General features: G+C 38.6%; 3 protein-coding genes across 5 annotated transcripts in view; 2 read left to right on the top strand and 1 right to left on the bottom strand.

Moving 5' to 3' along the window:
• Nucleotides 1-20,624, bottom strand: part of gdnfa (glial cell derived neurotrophic factor a) — a 30,635-nt gene extending 10,011 nt beyond the window's left edge. Inside the window, exons 1-4 of one of the 3 annotated variants that reach the window (XM_026356242.1) lie at nt 20,600-20,624; nt 18,402-18,509; nt 10,424-10,530; nt 6,062-6,134 (exon numbers count right to left, since the gene is read on the bottom strand). In XM_026356242.1, coding sequence (XP_026212027.1) covers nt 6,062-6,134; nt 10,424-10,426 — 76 coding nt within the window. In that variant the 5' untranslated portion in view covers nt 10,427-10,530; nt 18,402-18,509; nt 20,600-20,624. Of the gene's footprint in view, nt 1-6,061; nt 6,135-10,423; nt 10,531-18,401; nt 18,510-20,599 lie in introns of those variants that run through there. The other 2 variants (XM_026356243.1, XM_026356244.1) reach the window with 2 other exon arrangements.
• Nucleotides 14,224-20,585, top strand: opn4xa (opsin 4xa). The gene is made up of 9 exons (XM_026356240.1): nt 14,224-14,428; nt 15,761-15,894; nt 16,175-16,378; nt 16,493-16,664; nt 16,998-17,159; nt 17,433-17,540; nt 17,622-17,796; nt 18,435-18,578; nt 18,740-20,585. The coding sequence occupies exons 1-9, from the start codon at nt 14,295-14,297 to the stop codon at nt 19,040-19,042; spliced, it is 1,536 nt and encodes a 511-aa protein (XP_026212025.1). The 5' UTR covers nt 14,224-14,294; the 3' UTR covers nt 19,043-20,585.
• Nucleotides 20,625-20,715: 91 nt separating the features above from the next.
• pdlim5b (PDZ and LIM domain 5b) overlaps nt 20,716-22,676 on the top strand; it is a 29,393-nt gene continuing 27,432 nt past the window's right edge. The window contains exon 1 of the mRNA XM_026356239.1: nt 20,716-20,835. The gene's annotated coding sequence lies outside the window, so the exon portion shown is untranslated. The remainder of the gene's footprint in view (nt 20,836-22,676) is intronic.

The raw sequence follows: 22,676 nt of genomic DNA, 5'->3' as shown, positions 1-22,676 counted from the left end.
CCAGCCATTGTGGCACTCAGTGCAGTATTTCCATTTGTTTCACTCATTGCTCAAAGATTTTATTAGCATTTGTGGCATCATTCACACATAGAGTGTATGCATGCAAAAAATATGTGTGACTGTGTGTGTATATGTGTGCGCTGGTGTGTGTAAATGAGATCACTTGGTACTATCAAAGTGCAGCAGGACTATGACACTGTTATAAATAGAAGGGAGGAAGTAAGGAAGGTTAAATCTCTCGGACACAGATACTAAAAGAAGTGTAGGGAGACATTTAAAACCCACATGTCCTTCCAAACCCTTTTCACTAGACACTGTATATATTTACATTATGTTCATTTGGTGGTGTACTCCTGCTATACATGCACATGGTGGATGTAGTTAATCATACAGTACTAACTGCATTTGTTGTTCGACTATATGACCTAATTTGACAAGTTATCCAAGTCCAAAGAGCTTCTTTTAGGGTCAACACTCCGTGTAGCCTGTTAATACACAGCCTGCTATAGCTGGATGTTGTGTGAACAGCTTATTATTCAAGGGCGAATTATCACCACAAGAGCAAATGGGAATCCAGTAAGACTCCCCCACGGGCCAGTGAATTCATGGAGCCAAGATGAAATGATGAATTCCAGGTCCTTTGAGTGCAGCAGAGAGGAGTGAAAGTTATTGATGTGTAAGCATTTACAATGCTGCTCCCTGCATTTTTGCACTATTCACAAATACTGATGAAGGGTTTAGGGAATATTTTTCCCTCAGTGTGAAGGGCTGGACAGGTGGGAAACATAGATAAACTGGCTGAGATGCACTTGGGACTTTCTGGCTACTGTCCCAATTTAGAAAACTTCGGGGACCATCTGTATTCAGCTGCCTACATGACAAAAGGTGGATTGAAAAAGGAATTTTATAGGAAATGTGTGTATTGTATTGTGCTGTGTGTGGTGGGCGCTATGCCCACACAACGCTATGGCTACAGACACAGCACAATTGTTTCTGATAGAGCCGCTCGACTCTTTTAATTCTGCCCTACATCATCTTTCACTGCCCGCATTCGACAGCATGTAATCCTGACCGCTGATATCTACCTGGCATGGCTTTGACCCCTGACTTTCAGCAGCTGTCAGTGGCGCCCCTCATCAAAGATGGGTCATGTGGGATACCAGCACTCCCTCCGGTGGCACAGTGTCAGACCCTATACTGGCTTTACGGTATTTAGCATTCAAAGAGCGTCCGCCAGCGCCTCCTCCTACTGTGTTACTAGACAAACAGGGTTTGGCGAGATGCTGATCACAACCTCTGAGATAACACAAAAAGCTCCCTGGAGATGAGGGGCGATAGTGTTGCCTGTTGTCAATTTGTTGTATGCATCTATATCAGTTTAGAGACAGGTTGAGTTTTAAGCGTTCAGGTCTGCTTACTGGGCGCCTCTTCTAAGAGTGTGGTGCATGAAGTCAGGTCTTTTGCAAAGCTTCCCTGTTTCTAACATAATAAGGTCACACTAATTGGAGAAGGAAGTGTTGAGGATGACTTCAGGAAGAAGCACCGAGTTACAGACCGATAGCAGAGAGGCTCGGATCCTGTTTCTGCTCTGGTTCCCTGTTCTAATCCAGCCTGGTATGTGTTGAGATCAGAGCAGGTCCTTTTCACTACAGCCATCCGGTGGCTGTGCAGTGGGACGTGCTAAGTCCATATTTCCTCTAGTGCTGAGCATTCACTGTAGAAAGCTCTAGACGACAGTCTGGCGCAGGTTCGCCCCGGGAACCAATTTCACTGAAGGAAACCTTCAAAAGCAGTAACCCAACAGAAACAGTCACAAAACCCATTTCAGATCTTAACTTCTAAGAGTGGCACCAGGCAGCTGTGTATTCCCCTTGATGTATTTATGTCAGCCACTTACATAAATACACCGTGAGACACACATTCACACTCATACACGTGGATCTGTGTGTAAGTGTAAGTGTGCACGTTCACACAGGCATAAAGTGACACACAGAAGCACAGGCACACACATATCATGGTCCCTGATAGTAATACCCAGAGGATATTATATCTCTCTCAGAGCACTGGACAGTTGATCGTAGCAGCACGACCAGCTTCAAAATCACCTAAATTGTAAATATGACAGAGGAAAATCTCTTTGGTTTATTCTCTAGACACACCTGACTGTTCACCAAACAGAAATAGCTTTGTTCATGTTTCTTCTTTTCCCTAAAGCAGTTTTATGTCTTAACATTATTGTGGATCTGTAGCTGACTGGCTGAACAATAACAATTTACACTTTTATTAATCCCCTTGGGATCCTATGAAGCACTAGGGGTTCTGAGTTAAATGTCTTGTCCAGAGACTCAATATGTGACCAGGAATCAAGCAGAACCAGCAGTTAACTAAACCAAGGTCGCTTCATGAACTTATGTTTGCATAGCACATTTGATCTAAATAAAATAAAAAAAATGGCAGGTAGTTTTTCTTTTTAAGATGGCAGAGCAAAACTTAACTAACAGTACATCCAAAGTACATGGAGAAGGGAAATCAAACTTCAACACTCAAAGGATGAACTCCATTGTGAAACCAACATGTTTCAGCTTGAGGCCTTCATCGAGATCCTAATAAAACACATCACATAGTACATTTAAACAGGATTAGCATGAGAGACCTTTAATATTAGAAATACAGCCAATGTAAAACATACATATATTAAAGTTGTTTTTGTTTCATTTTTGTTTCTAAACTCAACAAAAAATATATATATAATATTTAAAAGGTGCCATTTTTATATTATTTATACAGCAAATAGCTGGATGCTTCCCTGATAACCAGGTTACATATTATATAATTGTGTATTATATTTAATGTAATATAATACAGATGAATATAAAACTGTGCACAACAACCGCTAAGCATACAGTCTTTATTCTATGTATGAGTTTCTGTGATATTCTAATACCCCTAACCCAATCTGGGCTATACAAAGTATAGTAATGACACTAATGTACACTCTTTCCATTAAAATGGACTGACATAGCCACTTTAGACAAAACAGAATCCTGCACTGTCCCATAAAGATTACACACATAAAGCCATAACCTCCAATACTGAAGCTGACTACACCCAAATGCACACCTCCTTGTGCAGAACATGCTTTTCACACTGTGAGGGTTAGAAGTTCAAGTTGTAACTGGGGCCACCCATGTTAAAATGTATAAACTCCTGGTGCTGCCAGGCGGTCTAAATGCATTAAGGACAGATGTGGACAGAGAGGAGGTGAACTTTTCCATCCCTGAGAGATATGACTCACGATGATGCAAAACAGGATGTGATGTTTCCCTGGGTTCATATTTTAATATGATTAAATTACATTACCACTTCCAGATTTTACAAACCAGAGTATTAGCACGTAGCACTCGGCCATGCCACTAGACAAACACTGGCCTGTTGTTCTGTAATGGAAAGAAAGGCGAGTCAAATGTGGTGGCAACCTTGAACTTTGTTTCATGGATAACACATAACAAGTGGCTTACAATAACAAACTGAATGAAGCTTACAGAGAGAGAGTGGGATATAACACCTGGATCATCTAATCAGTCGTCTTGGGAGTAGAGGTTATGGGAAAAGTAGATGTGTAGCGATAATTTATTTCCAAGGTCAAATAAATCAGTAATAACTACTGGTTGTGGATCCTTGGATCATAGATTAAATCAGCTATAGTCTAATATCAAACATGAACTCATTAATCAACATAGCGTGTTTTAACCTCGGTGGATATCTCATCTTAAATCTAAAAGGAAATTATGGATCAATTTCAGCCACAGTGGTGAACTTGTGTGGGTGTGTCTAATCTTACAGGAATTATGGACACCAGTGTGGAGTGTGAACCTTTGATAAAGATCAGACAATTCAGAAAAACGATGCTGAGATACGGACGTTATCATCATTATCAGAAAATTGAGGTCAGGTTTATTTAGTAATCACTCAGGTGTTTCAAGGCCAATTACAATTTGTAGAAAACAAGGCAGTTAGTCTCAAGGCAGGGCTCAGTGAAAACTCTTTTCATTAGATGTTTAGAGTTTACCTGATAGCTTTAGTATCTTGAGACATACAGTGGAGTTCATAGGTCAAAGTTCAGGTGTCAGATGTTGACTTTTGTCTAGTCTATAAGTTTGTCTTTTAGTTCATAAAACACTTACAATCAACAAATTCAAACAATGGACTGTGATGACTGATCAATTCTCTGAGAGCTTTGTGAGACACATGACAACATGAACTTAAACGTGGCTGTAACAAGATAACCTGGCCTCATATCACACATCACTCCCATTCCAAGACACTTTACCGGTTTGAGCCAGAGTCTGGAAACACTACAGCTGTCTTTTTGACCTGTGACAGGCGAGCTCACTGTAGGTTAGGATGCTGAGTCGGTTCATGTTACTAACAATTGGCATGCGTGAGTTTGCGAGAAGAATCACCAGCAGCACTGCTGACACGCTGAAACAGCTGAAAATACTATGAATGAACAACAGCCTCTTAAATGAATGTAACAGATAGATATACGGCTGTAGCCAGAGAACTGATAGACAACACAGCCAGACAGTTACATATAATTATACTTATAGATACACTACCCATCTAAAAAAAAAAAAGTGCACTCATATTAAACTAATATTTCGTTGGACCGCCTTTAGCTTTGATTACGACACACATTCACCAGGCATTGTTTTGCTAAGCGTCTGCAATATCTCAGCATTTATTTTCATCCAGAATTGCATTCATTTTTCACCAAGATCTTGTGTTGATGATGGGAGAGTCGGACCGGTGTTCAAAGTCTTCTTCAGCACATCCCAAAGATTCTTAATGGGGTTAAGGTCTGGACTCTTTGGTGGCCAATCCATGTGTGAAAATGATGTGTCATGCTCCCTGAACCACTCTTTCACAATTTGAGCCCAATGAATCCTGGTATTGTCATCTTGGAATATACCCGTGTCATCAGGGAGAAAAACAAAAACTATGTAATAACCTGGTCATTCAGTATATTCCGGTAGTCAGCTGACCTCATTCTTTAAAACATAACATTGATGAACCTCGACCTGACCAACTGCAGCAACCCCAGATCATAGCACTGCCCCCACAGGCTTGTACGGTAGACACTAGGCATAATGGGTGCATCACTTCACCCACCTCTCTTCTTACCCTGATGCACCCATCACTCTGCAACAGGGTAAATCTGGACTCATCAGACTATACAACCTTCTTCCATCGAATGATTCCACTTTTAGTAGTTTCATCAATCATTTGCTTGATTCTTGCCAATAATTTGACCCTTCTGAAACTGATTTTCGTGACCACAGGATGTGTCTTCTGGCATGGTTGTTTAAGAAATGAGAAGCTACTCACTGCATCAATTAGGGCTAAATAACTTGTTTCCAGCCGAAAAATGATCATCCATGCAATAAATATCCAATGAGAGGCTCTTAACTATTTGTTTAGTTAAATTTTTGGATGGGCAAGTGTATCAAAGTAGAAGTTACAACATAGTAAACTATGTCGCATTAAAGAAATAATAGAAATTAAGTGAGAAATTATTCAGTTTTGAAAGTTCAGTACTGCATCTTTTGTGGTAATCTATAGGTCAGATGAAGGGTCAATTTTCCAACTCTTAGTGAGGATCAAAACACTCACACAGTCCTTTACAATGTTTTCTTTTTCTCTCTTTAAATAATACTGTTTTTACCAGGAGGACAAGGGCGCACAGGGCAACGCTTTGGAAAGAGATGACTATCATGTTTCTAATACATTTCTTCTGAGAACAGAAGAACGTTGGTACCTGTCGTAAGTGTAAAACAGAGAGGTGTCAAAAGTGAAACGTGATCGGCATGTCTGACAAAGGGGAAACTGCTGTGAGGGATCAGTTCAGAGAGAGAAAGACCTGGGTCCCCACAGCAGATGGGAGCTTTATCGTTAGGACCGGAGGGTGAGAGAGCCAAAGAGAGACGGGAGACCACAAAAAAGGCTAGAGACATGGTTGGACTGTGACACATGTCCCACTGTGGAGGGGGTTTTTACTCACCTGGCCTTTGGTGTGTCATCATGTTACCAGTCCTGCCATGAGCCTCCACCCTGTCCGCCTGCGCTGCATTGTTCTGCATTGCATGTGGACAAGGGAATAAAAGGGAACAGATAATGAAAAAGAGACTAGGCTAGCCAGTGGGAGTGAGCCACGTTTTGGCCTATTGTTGGCACTGTATCTTTTTTTATACTCCACTAAAGTGCAATCAAGCTGATCAAAGAGGTGTATATGATTGTGCTGGTGGATGCTGAGGATCATTAGTTGGTAAGGCAGTGAGAGTGAATAGACTGGGGGGGTCTGAGTGGGGTGCCATGTAGGAGGAACAAATGATGCTGCAGATGAAGAAGCACATCAACAGAGCTATCATACTTCATCGTGCAGCACTTGAAAAGACACACCTGAGGAGCACTCACTGAATACCACACCTGGGCCCTGTTTTTATACCATACACTGTCTGTCACCGTTTGTCTCTTTCAAAGTAGCTACACACTAAATCTCCCACTTCTATGTATGCCATCGAGACATTTCGTGGCTTTAATGGAAACTTTTGTTTTGCTTTCACACAATGCGAGAGAAAGAGAGAGAGAGTGTGTGTGATGATCTGTTCGGAGAAGAGTGCCTTAGTCATAACACACCCCAGATGTGCTTAAGCCCAAAATAAGCAAAAGCTAAAGCCAGTTTTACTGTTGAGTCCTATTTACAGTGATGCAAGGACAGGCCTTCACTTGCACAGTGTGGAACACTGTGCATCCTCAAAATTGAACAGATCAAAAGCTGGAGATTAAACGCAAGACAGCTGACCAGCTACACTGTACAAAAATTAGGAGTGGAAACCATAATGCACATCATTTACACAGAGCTGCATATGCTTCAACCTTGAATGTGACTGTGTTTTTACTGAGGTATTTGTAATTTAAACAAACTCTATAACAAGCAGGACAAAAAAGTATCATTTACATGGAGCTAAGAAAAAAGTAACACTGTCCCAAAGACCTCCACGTCAAATACCTTTGTAATGGAGCTGTTTTTCTAAAAAAAGGACCATGCGTGCGCACACACACACACACATATATATTTGTATGTGTGTGCACGGTAAAGCGGACCTTGAGGTTCCCTTCAGGCAGAGATCTGTGCACCAGCCTGCTGGAGGTGCTGCAAGATCAGAAACAGTTCAGCCCCAGGTGGTAAAGCTAAGTTTTCAGAGGTGAGAGGTCACAGACACTGTAGTGGTCACAAGCGTGTCAGAACATTATTTACAACTAGAGGGGCCCACCTCAGACCACCTACACCTACAACAAGCTGCAGGAGGTGCTGTGTGTCAGGATCCACTAGGTGGTGCTAAACCTGCATAAACTGCATTTCTGTGGTACATGGATGGTTCTTATCACCAGTCAAGTGATATTATATCTGTGATATGTCTGACCCTCTACACAATCAGGAAACCATGAAGAGACTACACAGATACATAGCAGCATTGCTGCTGAAATGAATACACACAAGTATGGTTGGATAAAACTTCAAATGCAAAAATGGCCATGCATGTGTCCTTAATTTGAAATGGATGCATAACCTTTGGGCTCTTGTTCAAGGTCGCAAAGGAGTTCAGCGTGTCTAACAGTATTGGAATGCATACTAGAGGTCCTGAGCAATGAGGCACACTTACTAAATTTGTTATTCAAATATTTAAAATAGAGCAGAACTTTATATGTAATGTGAGAGCATCTTTTCTAGTTACGGCGCCAAGAATATCTTCCAATCCCTGATCTGTATTCAATAATCATGCACAATTAAATTTGTCCAAGTCCTCTAATTCCAGGTTTGGTCAAAAGACATGCTTTTAAGTAGGTGCAGGCTAAAGCTACTGTACCTGCAGAGCAGATGGCACAGAATCTCTGGTCTACATCACTAAAATGTTAAGTGATTAACTGTAAATCTTCAATTCTATTTGTTTTTAGCCGAAGCCCAAAAAGATTCAAGACAATTAATTTAAACAAAGAAGTTTGTCAATCTTACATTGATGTAAAATTTGATTATCCTGACCATGTATGACAGAAACCACTTTTGGTCAAATCTGCTGAGATTTTTTCAGGATGCTCTTTTAAAATACTCCAAATGTGTTTGATTAGGCAACATACACTGCCAGGTTGTGTCTTTTCATTGAGTATCTGGGATTTGTAAATACAGATTAGTATCTTTTAATGTCAGATGCCCAGACCTTTTGTAGTTCTGCAGCCACATATCAGTACATTTCTATATCAATCAAAATCAAAAACAATTTTTAATTGGTTTCAACCAACCAGTAATTATAAAGATTCTAAAGGCCTTGTAACAAAAATCAGGCTTTAATATCATCCACCAATTTACAGCAAACTTAAAAAACTACTCTAAATATATAGTGTCCACACTCCAGGGAAATTAGTCCAGACGATGTTTGTGAAGTGTCAAATATTAAATGTTCTTCTGACCAATTTCTCCTGTAAAGATAAAAAAGTCAACATGTCGCCCTCTGGTGTTCACAAGTGTGAAAGAAAAGTGCTTCAACATTGGATGATCATGATAACATATTTGCTGTTGATCTTTTAAGAAGTCAAACTGAAATTGTGCACAGAAAACTACTCACTATTCTACTATTTTCTCAGTGGTGTTGATTAATGCTGAGTTGTAACGTAACTCTACCTGTATGTAAAATTGCTTAATTGCATAAATTATAAAAGACGTGGACTGGAAAGTTATTTCACACTCCTCCTTCTCTTTCTGTCTCTCATGCCACCAAACCCTTGTCATATACAACATCCATTATTACTGTAAACTCTACTGAATATGACTTGCACTCTACTTTACCTGGTACACCTGTACAATCTAATGCAGCCTCCTATAGCAGCTCTGCCATAAATTCTACTTTTACAAAGTTATAACTTCTCAGTTTTTGTTGTCAGAAAGGTGATGATTCTAATATATGTTTCTTATTGAAGTCATAGTGGGTGGTCATACTGGACTGAATGATTGTAAGAGGTGTTTCTAATGTTTTGCCGCCCTCGTCTATGTATATGGTCCCCAAAACTTTAGAAACACAGCTTATTATAATGCACTTGACTACGACTCCAAAGGAATCTACATGAAACAATGCTATAACAGCAGAGAACAGAAGGAGAAAGAGGCTGTGAAACAAATGCAGAGAGAGAAACACCAAGATGTGGAAAACCTTCTGGTGTCTTGATTAATTACTGGAACAATCTCTGACGTGCTGCCCCCTCCTCACTGTTTCATTACACATGCTGCATGGTCTGGGTGACAGCTACAAACCCTCAACATACAACCAGACTGAAAATGTGGGCTTGTTAATGCTTGATACAGAAACAGTATACAATTTTTTGTTTTATGTGGTGTGTGGTCCTCAGTGTAAATGCCATTAAGTAATAAACTGATAGAATAAAATCTCAGGGAAGCTCTGTTGCTTCATTGATGAAGTTCATTGTGTCACTATGGTTCATAATAATACTGATGACATACTTTATTGATCCCCTTGGAGAAATTGTGGTTGGACACTTGCCAGACAGTACATATCAGCATCACTATGGGGTTTCAGTGTCTTGTTTAAAGTCACCTTAAATACCCAGGAGGATCTGGGAATTGAACCACTAACCCTGAGGTTTGTAAACAACTGCTCTACCAACCGAGCTGTTACAGTAGCTTTATTGATAATCTCTCGCTCCAGTGAATTGCTGTGCCACTAGCTATAACTAAATCTCTAATAATCCATATAGACAGGTCTGCAGGAGCATTTAATATAAATGAGTAGTTGATCCTCTGTCGCATTAGATAATACTTTTCTCCTAATGATGGCCCCAGAGTCAGAGTTTACTTTAACGATCTCTGCCTCACTACTGCTGTTGCTGAGAGCATCAGTAGTGAATAATGACTGAAAGTTGATTTATTAGAACAAGCCTTTTATAGACCCATTTTAGTGATGACAGTGCCTGACATATGTTTTTTTTTTTTTTTTACCCACACCTTTCTCATAGATGTTCTCACATTCGTACTCCCACATAGTGAGATGTCTGTCTATGGGCTGTGGACCTTACAGACCTTATAGAATTTCATTGTATCTAGGGGCAGATCCAGACTTCAAGCTTTTCTATTCAAACCTATTTTGCAGGACTGATCTGTGTTTTCACACCTCAGAGGGCATGACAGAGGTGACAGAGCAGTTTGACACTAATTGGATGTTTGATTTATGTGGTGGGATCCCTTCAGGCAAAAGATGCAACAAACAGAACTCATCTACTCTTGTAGTCTGATTAGTATGTGTTAGTGTAAGGCTATAGTAAGCCTGTGTTATCATCCTACTGTGCTGTGATTTACCATTTAGCACAGCTGCCTCTTCCTGGTCCACACCTTCCTTGTCCATATGGTGACAGTGTTATCAGTGATTCTCACATCCTCCTCTTTTTAATTGAACTTCCTCCAGGCTAAAAAAAAAAAAAAAAAAAAAAAAAAAAAAAAAAAAAAAAAGTCAGACATGGTGTTACAACAGATGCCCTCCCTCCCCACACACACACACACACAGGTCCTGTGACCAAATAATACCAGATTTGACAAATTTTTAAATCTTTACAATACAATGCATTATGTAGCTGTCATAATATTAATATTGGTATACTACTAGATTACTCCAGAGGTAAACCTCTCTTGTTGTGGCAAATAAAAATCTAACATTATACATTTTTCTATGCTACTGCACTGCATTAGCCCAGTAAAACATAATTGCATATTTATTTCACTGAGTTGTTCCTCTACATACTTCCCCTTGGAAACATTTCAGGTTTAATTTTCGGATGAAGTATACACATTTACTGAAAGCTCCCTTTGTCTGAGCTACATACAGAAAACAGTTAAGCCTTGTACCCATGATGCAAAATGCCTTCCCAGTGAATCAGCTGGTCATCACAACTATGTCGTTTGACCCAACAAATGATTGAACAAGACTCTAAGAAACTACACATGACCTAGAAAACAAATCAAGAAAATGTGAGCTGTAGCTATCTTCCTTCTTTCTGTGATACTGATGTATGCCAGGATTTACTGTAGTCATGCTAACTGATTGCAAACTGGTGTATGATGATAGGGTTTTTTTTAAAGGTCGTTTAAAGGCTTATACTCTCCTTGCCAGATGGTACACAGACTGAATCTTTGTAGAAAAGGTCAATTTTATAATTCGCTGCATTGTCTGACCTGTTCTGAACCCACATAACAAGGTGATAAAAAAATAAGAGGCCAGATTTCAGTGTAGAATAAAAAATAATACATATATATATATATATATATATATATATATATATATATATATATATATATATATATATATATATATATGAAGGTAACAGAGGTGTTGCAGCTACCTGCTCAGTTGAGCATGAGATGATAAACATTGGGAGGCTTTTATCTGAGTGCCTTTCTCAAGAGGATGAGCAGTGAACAAGTCTGATACTATGTAAAAGCTTTGGTGCTTGGTTCAAAGCACAGGACTTCACTGTACAATTCTCAAAGCACCCAATGAGATGCAGCAGCAACTGGGCTATGTCACTTTCACACCTCGCATGTCATCCGCTCTGGCATCTTGTGTTCGCACACAACTGTGCCACAGACAATCAGTGTGAAACACTCAATAATCAATCCTTATGAATTACTTTTCCAGAATTCAAAATTTGCTTTCATACCTCATGTCACGGCACATGTTTTAAAATAATAAATCATATTTAATTTTTTAAAGTATTTTAAAAGTTTGGATTTTACAAGCTGCTACCTATAATACCTTGAATATGATAAAAATCAGTTATACCACACATAACTGGTGTGTCTGCAGCCTCATGCACACAAACCAGCTTAATCGATGCACTGTGCCATATAAGAGCTGTGTGTGATGGGCAACCAGCAGGGGGATGGTTCAATGTGTTGCTGCTCACTATCTGTCTTCCTTTCTGTGTATACTCATATTCTCTTATGCACCGACAGCTGCAGTTTAGTATTGCTACACTGTGTGAGACAATCTCCATCCAACTTCTTGGAAATTAGTCATCGATATTATTCATTCACACGTTGGATTTTTCAGGCAGAACACATGCTATAAAGCCTCAGCGTCTCTCGTCCTCTCTCCACACTCCACTGCACAGAGGTGCCCTGTGGAGGAAAAGGGCTTCACTCTCTGCATAAGGTAAAGTAATATTTTGCAATGTTTTGATTAAGTTTTGATTGAAGTCTGAGCTTAGTTTGATTTGATGGGAATCTATTTCTGTATTTTTGTAGTATGTAAATCACAGTATGTTGTGGAGTTAACTTACTTTAAAAACAATAGTTTGGCGCAAACCCTCGAAGAACATAAATGCTGTAAAGTTTGTAAGTGTATCACTAAGCAATTGCAAAGATATTATTGGTTACCCAGTCCTGCGAAAAGCTTTTAGCTCACTTGCTGTATTATCTTCTCGATTGTATCTTACTAAAGGGAGATTCCTTCCTAAAGGCAACTTAAATTAAAAACTGACCATACTTATAAAAAAGAAAACCGTTTACAAACACGTTAATTCAAACTATAATAATACTTATTGATACAGACAGATAATCTCCTTCTAACATCTGCAGTTTCTTAATGTATTTTTAAATTCTTAATGTATTTTAAATGTGTAATACCCACTTAACAAGTAGAAACATTATACATACATACAGCATTTTTATAAATTCACACAGCAATTTACACAGCACAGGGAGCAGACAAGTCAAGCTCACCTCTGTCATTTTTAATTCATCCTCATTGATCCATTTGCTTTCCATGAACTTCTTATTAATGATTTTTTAATGAACATGAACCCATTCAATGTGCATATCGCAGGCATGAAGTGCTTATCAACATTTTGATAAAGTGTCCCTTTATAAAAATGTAGTGTGAACACGGTCACAGTAAATCAGACTGTATTTTATTTATGTGACTCTAGCACTCATCTGAAACATAAAAGACAATGCTTTGATGTTTAATGAGTGGAAGTAAGAGTTGACTGAGGGCTCCTGTGACGCACAAGACTTCAGTGAGCACAGCAGGAGCTCCCTGTGTGGACCTGACACTCGATGCCTATACTTCACCCACTGGTCTGTTATATACTCTCTATACTTGTAAGTTTATTATAAAGAAGGTTCTGTACAATCAACAAAAAAATGGATTCCTAATACAATACATGCGGCGGAGTCCATAGGCACGTAACTTCTTTGTTAATACAGATTAGAGTCAGACAGGAAGTGGCTTTACATAGGATAACTGCTATTAGTGTTGTGTGACTCACATGTGCACTCTTGATTCCATCACATTAACAAAATATAGAAATCCTCTTATAATCACTGCCACAGCAGTGCAATGGCCACATGGAACAGCAGGTTCCAATACATATGCAGCCATTTTCATTACCATAAATGCCCTGACTTACTCACCTCTTTCATAAACCTTCCTCAGTAATTTACAGCAAACCAATCATCGGGCATTTGTGGCAGATTATGCTGTCACAGTCATTCATTTTCAAATGCTATTTTTGAGGGTTGTTCTAAGTACGTGAGAATCACCTTACTGATCAGAAAGGGCATGACAGCTTCATTGATCTTAAACTCATACTGTGACTAATACTTAGCCACCTCACCTCATGTAAATGTACACTCACTCTCAATCTTTCATGTCAGTTTCTAAAGTGTACATAAAAAATGTCATTCTTGAAATATGAATAAAACAAAAAAATATATTAATACTTAATTTTACATTATCTATGTTAGTGTTTTATCATTAGCTCTATTTAGAGATGTGTATACATAGTTTTGTGCATATTATAAGGGGATTAATAAAGTATGTCATAATAATAATTATTATTATTAACAGTTTACACATCAAGAGTCTAGCCATGCTTGAGGCTCTTTCAGATGTCTTTATGTCAACATTCACACCCGCATTATGGAGTGACTTCATGGTAAGAACTGAATAAAGATCCAGTGTTGCAGACGCGAGCTGTATGTCATCACTTTATTTTGGCCCCAAGACATTTAACCTGCTGATCATGATAAGTGCTCTTACATAATAGCGCAAAGTTTAGTGGGTCAGAAAAACAGAGAGGAAGACTGGGATTGTGTGACCGTTACTGGGAAATGCTGTCGATGTAGAAAAACCCTCTGATGCTGACATCTGTGTGTATTTGCTTTCACAGAAATGGACACGGAACATGGATTCTATCGGCAGGTTGATGTCGAGGACCATGCTCACTACATTGTTGCCTTCTTTGTTTTGGTGATTGGAACAGTAGGTGTTACTGGGAACGCCTTGGTCATATATGCCTTTTACTGGTAAGGGCCTTTCCTTATGGAAGACGATGATGTGAATAATGTGCTTGCATGTAATCACCAGCTTAAGAGTTTATTCAGCCAGTTACTGAATTTACTTTTTTTGTTTTCTACTAGAAAACTACTAAACTATTCTTTTAGTATTTTCTGCACTATTCATTTCACAATGCATCTTCCTATCATGCCTTATTATAGTCTCTGATTCATTTCGGAGAAGCTAGTGTGAAACAAGATGTAATTTTAAAGTAAACAGTACGAGTTCTTAATAGCCTTTTGGTTGTTTCACGTCATAAAGTTCTACAACTGTTCTATAATATCAATTTTGTACTGATTTTCTTCCAATAACAATATATATATAACAATAACCACACTGTTTGCTTTCTGAGTACAAGTGAACCAAAAGTGAAAAATGTAACAAATGATAATGAATTTAGGAAAGAAGCCATATAGACAGGGAGGTGCCTTTGGGTTTGACTAGATTGTATTGGGTGTATTAGTAGTAGTTTGTGTAGGTATTTTATACATTTATTGTAATGTTTAATGCAGCTGTAACACCTAACTTTTCTCTGGGGATCAACAGTGTTACTGTACTTGTTTGAAAGTTAAGATTCTCCAGACACTTCTCTTTGTAGTTTGAAGATAATAAACATTATGCAAACCTGCTGAGGGAAGTTAGTATTAGTATTAGCACCCTCAAATAAAGACTCATAAAATGTATGAAATGTAATAATAGTTTGTGTGAACAATTGATTCATCTGTTTTTTCTGTGTTTAGTTAACTCACTTTTACACTTTTAAAACTTTTCATCTTCATTCATAACTTTAACCTAAGTTCAGTAAAATAAACTTGATTTACAGTATAGTTACTAAATCGCAAACTATTAGAAGTTCTTTTTAACATCTAGTTAATAGAGATGAATTATTGACTATAAAACTCTAAGTATGCTTACCACATTTCTTCATGTGAACTGGTCCTTAGACCAAATTCTGGGAATTGATGAAGTAGGGCACATTTTGACTGCTGGAGCACAGAGCTCTAGTGTTCAAGTTCTACTTAAACTCTCTAAGAAGTGAGTTCACAGAAGCTGTCTGCCTGAAGACTGCTTTATTTAACCACTCAACAACAACAACAACACAAAGACTGTGTTAGGAGGCAAATTAGAAAACTAAACTAGAATGTTTGAGATATGAAACTGCTTAAGATGTGTAACAGACTGTCCAACTAATATAAAACCTAAAGCAATAGTGACTGTTAAGTGACATATTGACATTTCCCAATACAATAATGTGCAATAATACTGAGCTAAGATAAAACTCCTCAATCCTTATGTTTCAGCAACAAGAAGCTACGGACCCGCCCCAACTTTTTCATCATGAGCCTGGCAGTCAGTGACTTTCTCATGGCAATCACACAGTCACCTATCTTTTTTGTTAACTCACTTTACAAGCAGTGGATTTTTGGTGAAACAGGTATTTTATTTTATATAAGACATATATTTTATGTACCTATTTCTGCTGGTGTTGTTTATGCTTTGCATAATATTATATAGCTGTGTATTAATGACAATAAAATGAAATGCAAAAACATCAGTTTTTACCATTAGGTTTTGAAACATTTTTGTCTCAGGATGCACAAGGGGAATCTGTGCTGATCACTAGAAATACATGTAAAAATGCAGGAAATATCACTCTAACACCATCATCTGTCATCTTGTAAATAAAATGTTTCCCTATTTCCTCTTCACCACAGGGTGTAAAATGTATGCCTTCTGTGGAGCTTTATTTGGAATTACCTCCATGATAAACCTTCTGGCCATCTCTGTAGACCGCTATATTGTCATCACCAGGCCCCTGCAGGCCATTCAATGGACCTCTAAGAAACGCACTTGCCTCGTGATTGCCCTGGTCTGGTTGTACTCACTAGCATGGAGCCTTGCACCACTTTTAGGGTGGAGTAAGTAATCATTTCTACTAAAAGAAGTACTCACAGCAACTATCTTGTTGTACTTATTCCTATTTACTTATATAGATTATTATTACTTATTTGTCTTTGTCATTTTTCTTCAAGGTTCATATATACCAGAGGGCCTGATGACTTCATGCACATGGGACTATGTGACATCTACTCCAGCTAATAAAAGTTATACTTTGATGCTATGCTGCTTTGTATTCTTCATCCCTCTGGGGATTATATCCTACTGCTATCTGTGCATGTTCCTGGCAATCCGCCATGCAAGCAGGTAAATAAATTAATATAGGTTATTATGCTGAAATTACACCATTTGAAACAAATAAATATCAGCTTATTAACTACATCAAGTAGTACAAGTACTATAACCTTCCTCTACTGACACATCTTCACATCAGCACTAAAATGTAAGGAGGACTGAATTTACAGTAGTACAATTTGTTAAATGTGACAGCAAGCAGGTTTTATATTATGATGGTGGTTTCAGCATCGCTCATATTTCTTCTCTTCCATAGTTTCCACTTGTATATGCACATACATTATATTTGGTCTGTTTTTCAGACTGTGATATTTTTGATTATAATTACAAAATTTTATGTAACAGAGATGTGGAGAAGTTTGGCTCTCAGGTGAGGAAGTCCACACTGATCCAACAGCAGTCCATCAGGAATGAATGGAAGCTGGCTAAGATTGCCTTTGTGGTCATCATAGTGTTTGTGCTTTCCTGGTCGCCCTATGCATGTGTCACCCTCATCGCCTGGGCTGGGTAAATATACAGTATGATTGGTGTTGTATGAGCCAATGCCATTTTTGTAATGGTCGGACACTATTAGTTGTGTATGGACATTTGATAAACTTTTCCATAATACATTTCCACAAAACACGGCAACAGTGAAATTCAGCCATTAACCATATGAATCATATTCCACCTTGCAACATCGTAACATATGGATTGATGAAATGCTATACAACTGTCTCATTATACAGTATTTGTGGTCATGTACAGCTCTAGTTTTTACAAGCACTTCACACCTTTCAGATATGCAAGTATCCTCAATCCTTATTCCAAAGCTGTCCCTGCTGTTATAGCCAAGGCATCAGCCATCTACAACCCTTTTATCTACGCCATGATTCACTCCAAATACAGGTGAGTGCAGTCACCCAACTAATTGGCAACCTATGCATGAAAAAAGAGAGCTTTTACTGAAAGATCGTTATTTTTCAACAGGGACACTCTAGCAGAAAATGTTCCATGTCTACACTTCCTGGCCCAGGTCCCCAGCAGGGATTGCATAACAGTGTCACACAGTGAGTCCTCCTTCACTGAATCAGGGCTGAGCAGACAGTCATCAGTCTCCAAAACCAAGTTTCATAGAGTTTCCTCCATGTCTACAACAGATACAGTGAGTTTGAAGTCTGTGCTAAGCTTATAAGAGTAGAGGCAAACATTGGGTCAAACATTGTGTTGTTTTGTACAAATTTTGATGAAGTGATATATTTGTTTTGATATACGAATTACATATTACATAAATAATAATAAGTTTGTAGACATATTTCTTAACCATAAGCAGCCTGAGAACTGAAAAAGCCTTTATGGAAACTGTAGTTTTATAAGTCATGTACGAGACCCTCTTCAGTGGTACAGTTGTTACTACTGTCGCCTCACAGCTAGAACGCACTGAGTTTGAATCCACTAGCAGGCCAGGTCTCTTTGTGATTATGTAGGTTTGCTCTGGGTACTCCAGCTTCCTCTGTATGACAGCCCTGAGATACTGTAGATTTGGGATAGACTGAACCCCTCCTCCCCAGTGACAGCTAGGATTGGATGTAGCAAGTGTCAAGATTCAAGATGCAAGATTCAAAAAACTTTATTAATCCTAGAGGGAAACTGCTTTGCCTCATTACAGTTGTAATGTGAGTTGTTGTAAAGTGTGACCTTTAATATAAAAATAGGTTAAGAATTGTAAAGTTATAAGGCAAACTGGCAAACGCTTAAGTAAATTATTACCTCAATATACATTTATGTGCATATCCCTTGTAGCACATTTGGAGCGATGTTGAGCTGGGCCCTATTGACCAGAGTCATTGTTTGAAGTCCAGCTACTCTCTTGGAGCTCTGAGGAACAAAGAGTACAGGTCACTGGCGAAGCAGACCACGGACAAAGAAAACCAAAGACAGGAACAGGTAAGGTAGGTGCTCATTGTTATATATGCTGATTTCACATACAAAGCACCTTTAACTGAAATGCTTTAAAAGTATAACATGTCAAACATAACCATGTACTATAGTCAAAAAGACATACAAAATATTGGTTAACTTCATGTTTTATTTAAATTATGTTCTAGACTTCCATCCTAGGACAAGAGTCTTTGCACAGATGTGATCAAAGTCTTTTACCGGAGTCCGTCAACATAGTAATGCCTTTGGCTTTTGGGAGAACAAGGGAAGAGATGAGTCGAAGCCAGAATACAGATAAGAAACAGGATGAAGAGCAAGAAAAAGAGGGTCAACAGGAACAGGTTAAAGATGAAGAAACAGATGGAAGTCCTCATCTAGGCAGATGTTCTGCACAGTGCTGCTTGTGTGCACTCCCATGCCATCATCAGACCCAGCTCAAAGAAAAGCATTCAGGTCCATGGCTATTTTGAGGAAGAATAAATCACACAGATCAGGCACAGAGAACTGTTACTTGATTTACAGCTTATGGACTGATACAATCATTCCATTATTTCATAACCATATATTCACATGACAAACATGTAGCTGAAAAAAGTGCAGCTGTAGCAGAATACAAATATCCAACTTCAATTAGCTTCAGTGGCAACTGTTAAAAATAAAAAAATAATCGGTGGAATGGGTCCTGCCATTTACTATGTAATATAATGTAGGACAGTAAGTGTTTAATTAAAAATAACACTGCTAAAATAAAAGTTAGTTTTCAGTAATAAATAGCAGCACACATTTTATCACACAGATAAAGCTTGAAGTCCACTAAGATGATATCTAGCCCATTTGTGTAGATATTACTATTCAACATGCAGCGTTGCACTTAAAGCAGCAGGCCAGACATAAAAATAAGCACATGTGCTTAGTAGTGTCAATTCCAGTCTCCACATTAAAGTTTTGCATTTCTCTGCACAGAAGTTATTAATGTGAGAGAAAACGTCAAATAGACAGAAATCCACTGAAAGCTGTGTGCAAATCTAATTATATTTTATTATTCAAACCAAATATAATGAGGCACTAGTTCGGCAAAAACAACTTTGTGTTGTAGATTAGTGAGATAAGGAAGAACAAATAGCAGGCTAAGTGTGGGAAGTACTAAAACTTATAACATTCACTATTTTATTTTTATTTTTTTATAATGTTTGAAGTCACAGAAGTCGATTGTCTAGAGTTTAATTTATTAAACCTTAAGATGACTAGGCTGACGAGGAATAAGACAAACGTGGGTGGTTAATGTTTAGGTATAAACCAGAGGAGGATTCTTGCATGGAGGCTTTAAATTCACAGCACTTTGTTCCCTGAATGAACTGTGAAGTATGCACTTTGTTTGCTGACCACTAGAGAGCATACCAAAACTATGCTGCTAAATCTAAGTAAACGCCGTAACCTGCTTCACAAGCACTACCAGTATTACACCATATGTATTGAGAATTTTATTTATTATTGTAGATATTATTATATGTATAACACTTATATTAAATAGCTGTTATGTCAGTATCAGTACAAATTACTACAAAGGATGTATTGATGTATTTTGTATTTCACAAATTGTATTCTTACATTTGTTTAGTTTTTTATTTATGCACAATTACACTGTTTGTTGGCATTGGACTTGTCTGTTCTTTATCTAAGAGGAGCTTTGGGTCAAACAAGTGTGTTTAAAAACATTTAGAAGCACCAGTTAGCTTAGCTTAGCTTAGCTCACTAGTGACTGCGATGTAAGCTAGCGTTAGCTAACTGTTCATTTAGCTTGTGGCTCACAAGGTGGCGGTGTAGACTAGCACCAAAATGATTTTAACAAATAGCGGGCTGGTTCTCTCAAATGATGGTTTGGTGATTTGGTCATTTTGCATATTGTGGTCGGCTTTAAAACCCTATCAGGCCGACTAGTTGGTTTAACAGCTAGCTCCATTCTTAACTTCCGGCTGTACGTTGGTTAGCACTTGGACACTTGGTGTGTTTGAACTGCTGCAACTCACCTGCACTTCTGCACACTTGGCAAGTCCGAGCCTGTGTTGCCTCCAGACAATAACCTCACACACACACACACACACACACACACACACACACTACCGTGAACCCTCCCCGGCAGCCACATGGGGGCTGGCTCATACGCGGAAGTCGCAGTTCCGCTCAGTTCACTTCGAAACCGAGATCCGACGGACTGAAGTCCCGCTTCTGTCACTGAACACCAGACCCGGCTCCACAAGGCAAGGTGAGTCCTGGACAGTCCGTCTGACTAAATCCTTGAAATGATCACAGAGAGGGAGTCAGTGCTGGTGTTTCCCTGATTATTTCTCTGACTTTTACAAAGTTGTAATTCAGCTCAGATCGCACTAATTTAAATTTACTATAATTTTCTGTTTGTAATCTTCCCAAAAACTAAAGGGTTTGTTGTATTACTCCCAAAACAGTTACACATTTGTTTTACTGGCTTAATCTGTAACCTTTCTGTCAGAAATATGCACTTATCATATCACACTTGTGTTGTTTGGCACACCTAATAAGACAAATGAAGATTTCTGTGTTGGATTGTTCATATGATGTAGTATGAGTCAGTTCTCCATATTACAGACGTGAATGATGAATACCTGGACAAGAATCACAGAACATTAATTTGACTTTGATCAAATATAAGCCTTGGTAATTTAGCAATTGTTTTATACAGGATGTAAGGATTACACAAGAGCACATGAATTAACTGTTGCTTTAGGCCGTGTCATCACCTTGTGTCTAATGAAATCAGGTTGGAACAAGCTTTTCGTCAAATAGCTTTTTGAGGTTTCAACATAGGGTGTTCAAATAAGAATGACAAAATAATATAATATAATAATTTATGGGATGCTCCGTTCATTTTGAATGGAGCATCCCAATCTTCCACAAGAAAGTGGAGGACTTGTTAAGGAAGCCCCATCTGCGCTGTGCTGAAAGGATTGTGTTTTAATCTCGTTGGTGTTGTGAAAGTGCTGAAATATTTAGCACAATAAAGTGACGGTATATCTGCTCCAAGTGCTTAGATAAGTGTTGAAGTGAGTCTGACTGGCGAAAGTTTTTGTGCAGGGCTCAGCCCATTTCCCTTTGTTTGGGAACATGTGTCTGTTCATGTCTGTGCACGGTATTAGTGATTACAAAACAAGCATGGGCATATGATGAGCCCAATGTTTGTTCTCTCCATATTAGGAAAAGAAACGCTGCTGATGTGCAGCTCTCGCCAAACTTGAGTCTCATCCAACTTTCAACAATTCCCTTTTTGCCAACTTGTTATATGCCTTTACTGACACGTCAGTGATAAAACCTTAGACTGAAGGAGTCTGTAGCGAACAACTGTCATTGATGCGTGTTACTTAAGATTTTACCAACAATGGGAGCATTTCCTCAAGCTCTGACGTTAATACGTACATAAAATGTACAGTATTTATGCACATTATATCATGTGCCACAGAATATTTTGTGTAAATATTTTGTTCGTGATTTGAGACTTCTCCACTGTAGGTTACCTTAAAGTGGGAGAGTTGTATTCAACAAACTCCTGTATAGACTTGAAATATTAAATATTCAGCATTTGTGCCTGTGTTCATTTGTGTTTGATTGTAAAAGTTGTAGAGCTATGCGCTCTGTGCTTTCCAGGTGTTCACCTCCTGCCTATCACTTTCACACATGATTTTATTCCTTCTCCCCACACCCTTCTGCGGCTTCTCAAGTGCCTAATTTAAAGAGCCTATTCCCCTCCAGGTATGATGATAAAACGCTGTGTAGGCCGAACCTCTAATTTCACGTCTGTCCTGTGCATCTGGCCAGGTGATGGGCTTCACCAGGTGGTGCTGTGCCCCTGAGGGAATTTGCGATGGCAGAATAAGTTAAAACCTCAAACAGACATGCCTCTGCACTGACATGACATTATTATTCATGAAATACTCATCAGGTTTCTCTTCCCAGACTGCAAATGTGCGACTATTTCTTCTCTTTCACCTACTTAGTTAAAAAAAGAGTCACATTCACACATGTTCTTCCAACCATAGGATTATGTGCTTGGAAAAAGTGAAATCCTCTTCACCA

The sequence above is a fragment of the Anabas testudineus genome, chromosome 12, assembly GCF_900324465.2.
Source record: "Anabas testudineus chromosome 12, fAnaTes1.2, whole genome shotgun sequence".
In the NCBI taxonomy this organism is placed as follows: domain Eukaryota; kingdom Metazoa; phylum Chordata; class Actinopteri; order Anabantiformes; family Anabantidae; genus Anabas; species Anabas testudineus.
This window is presented reverse-complemented; position numbering and strand designations above follow the sequence as displayed.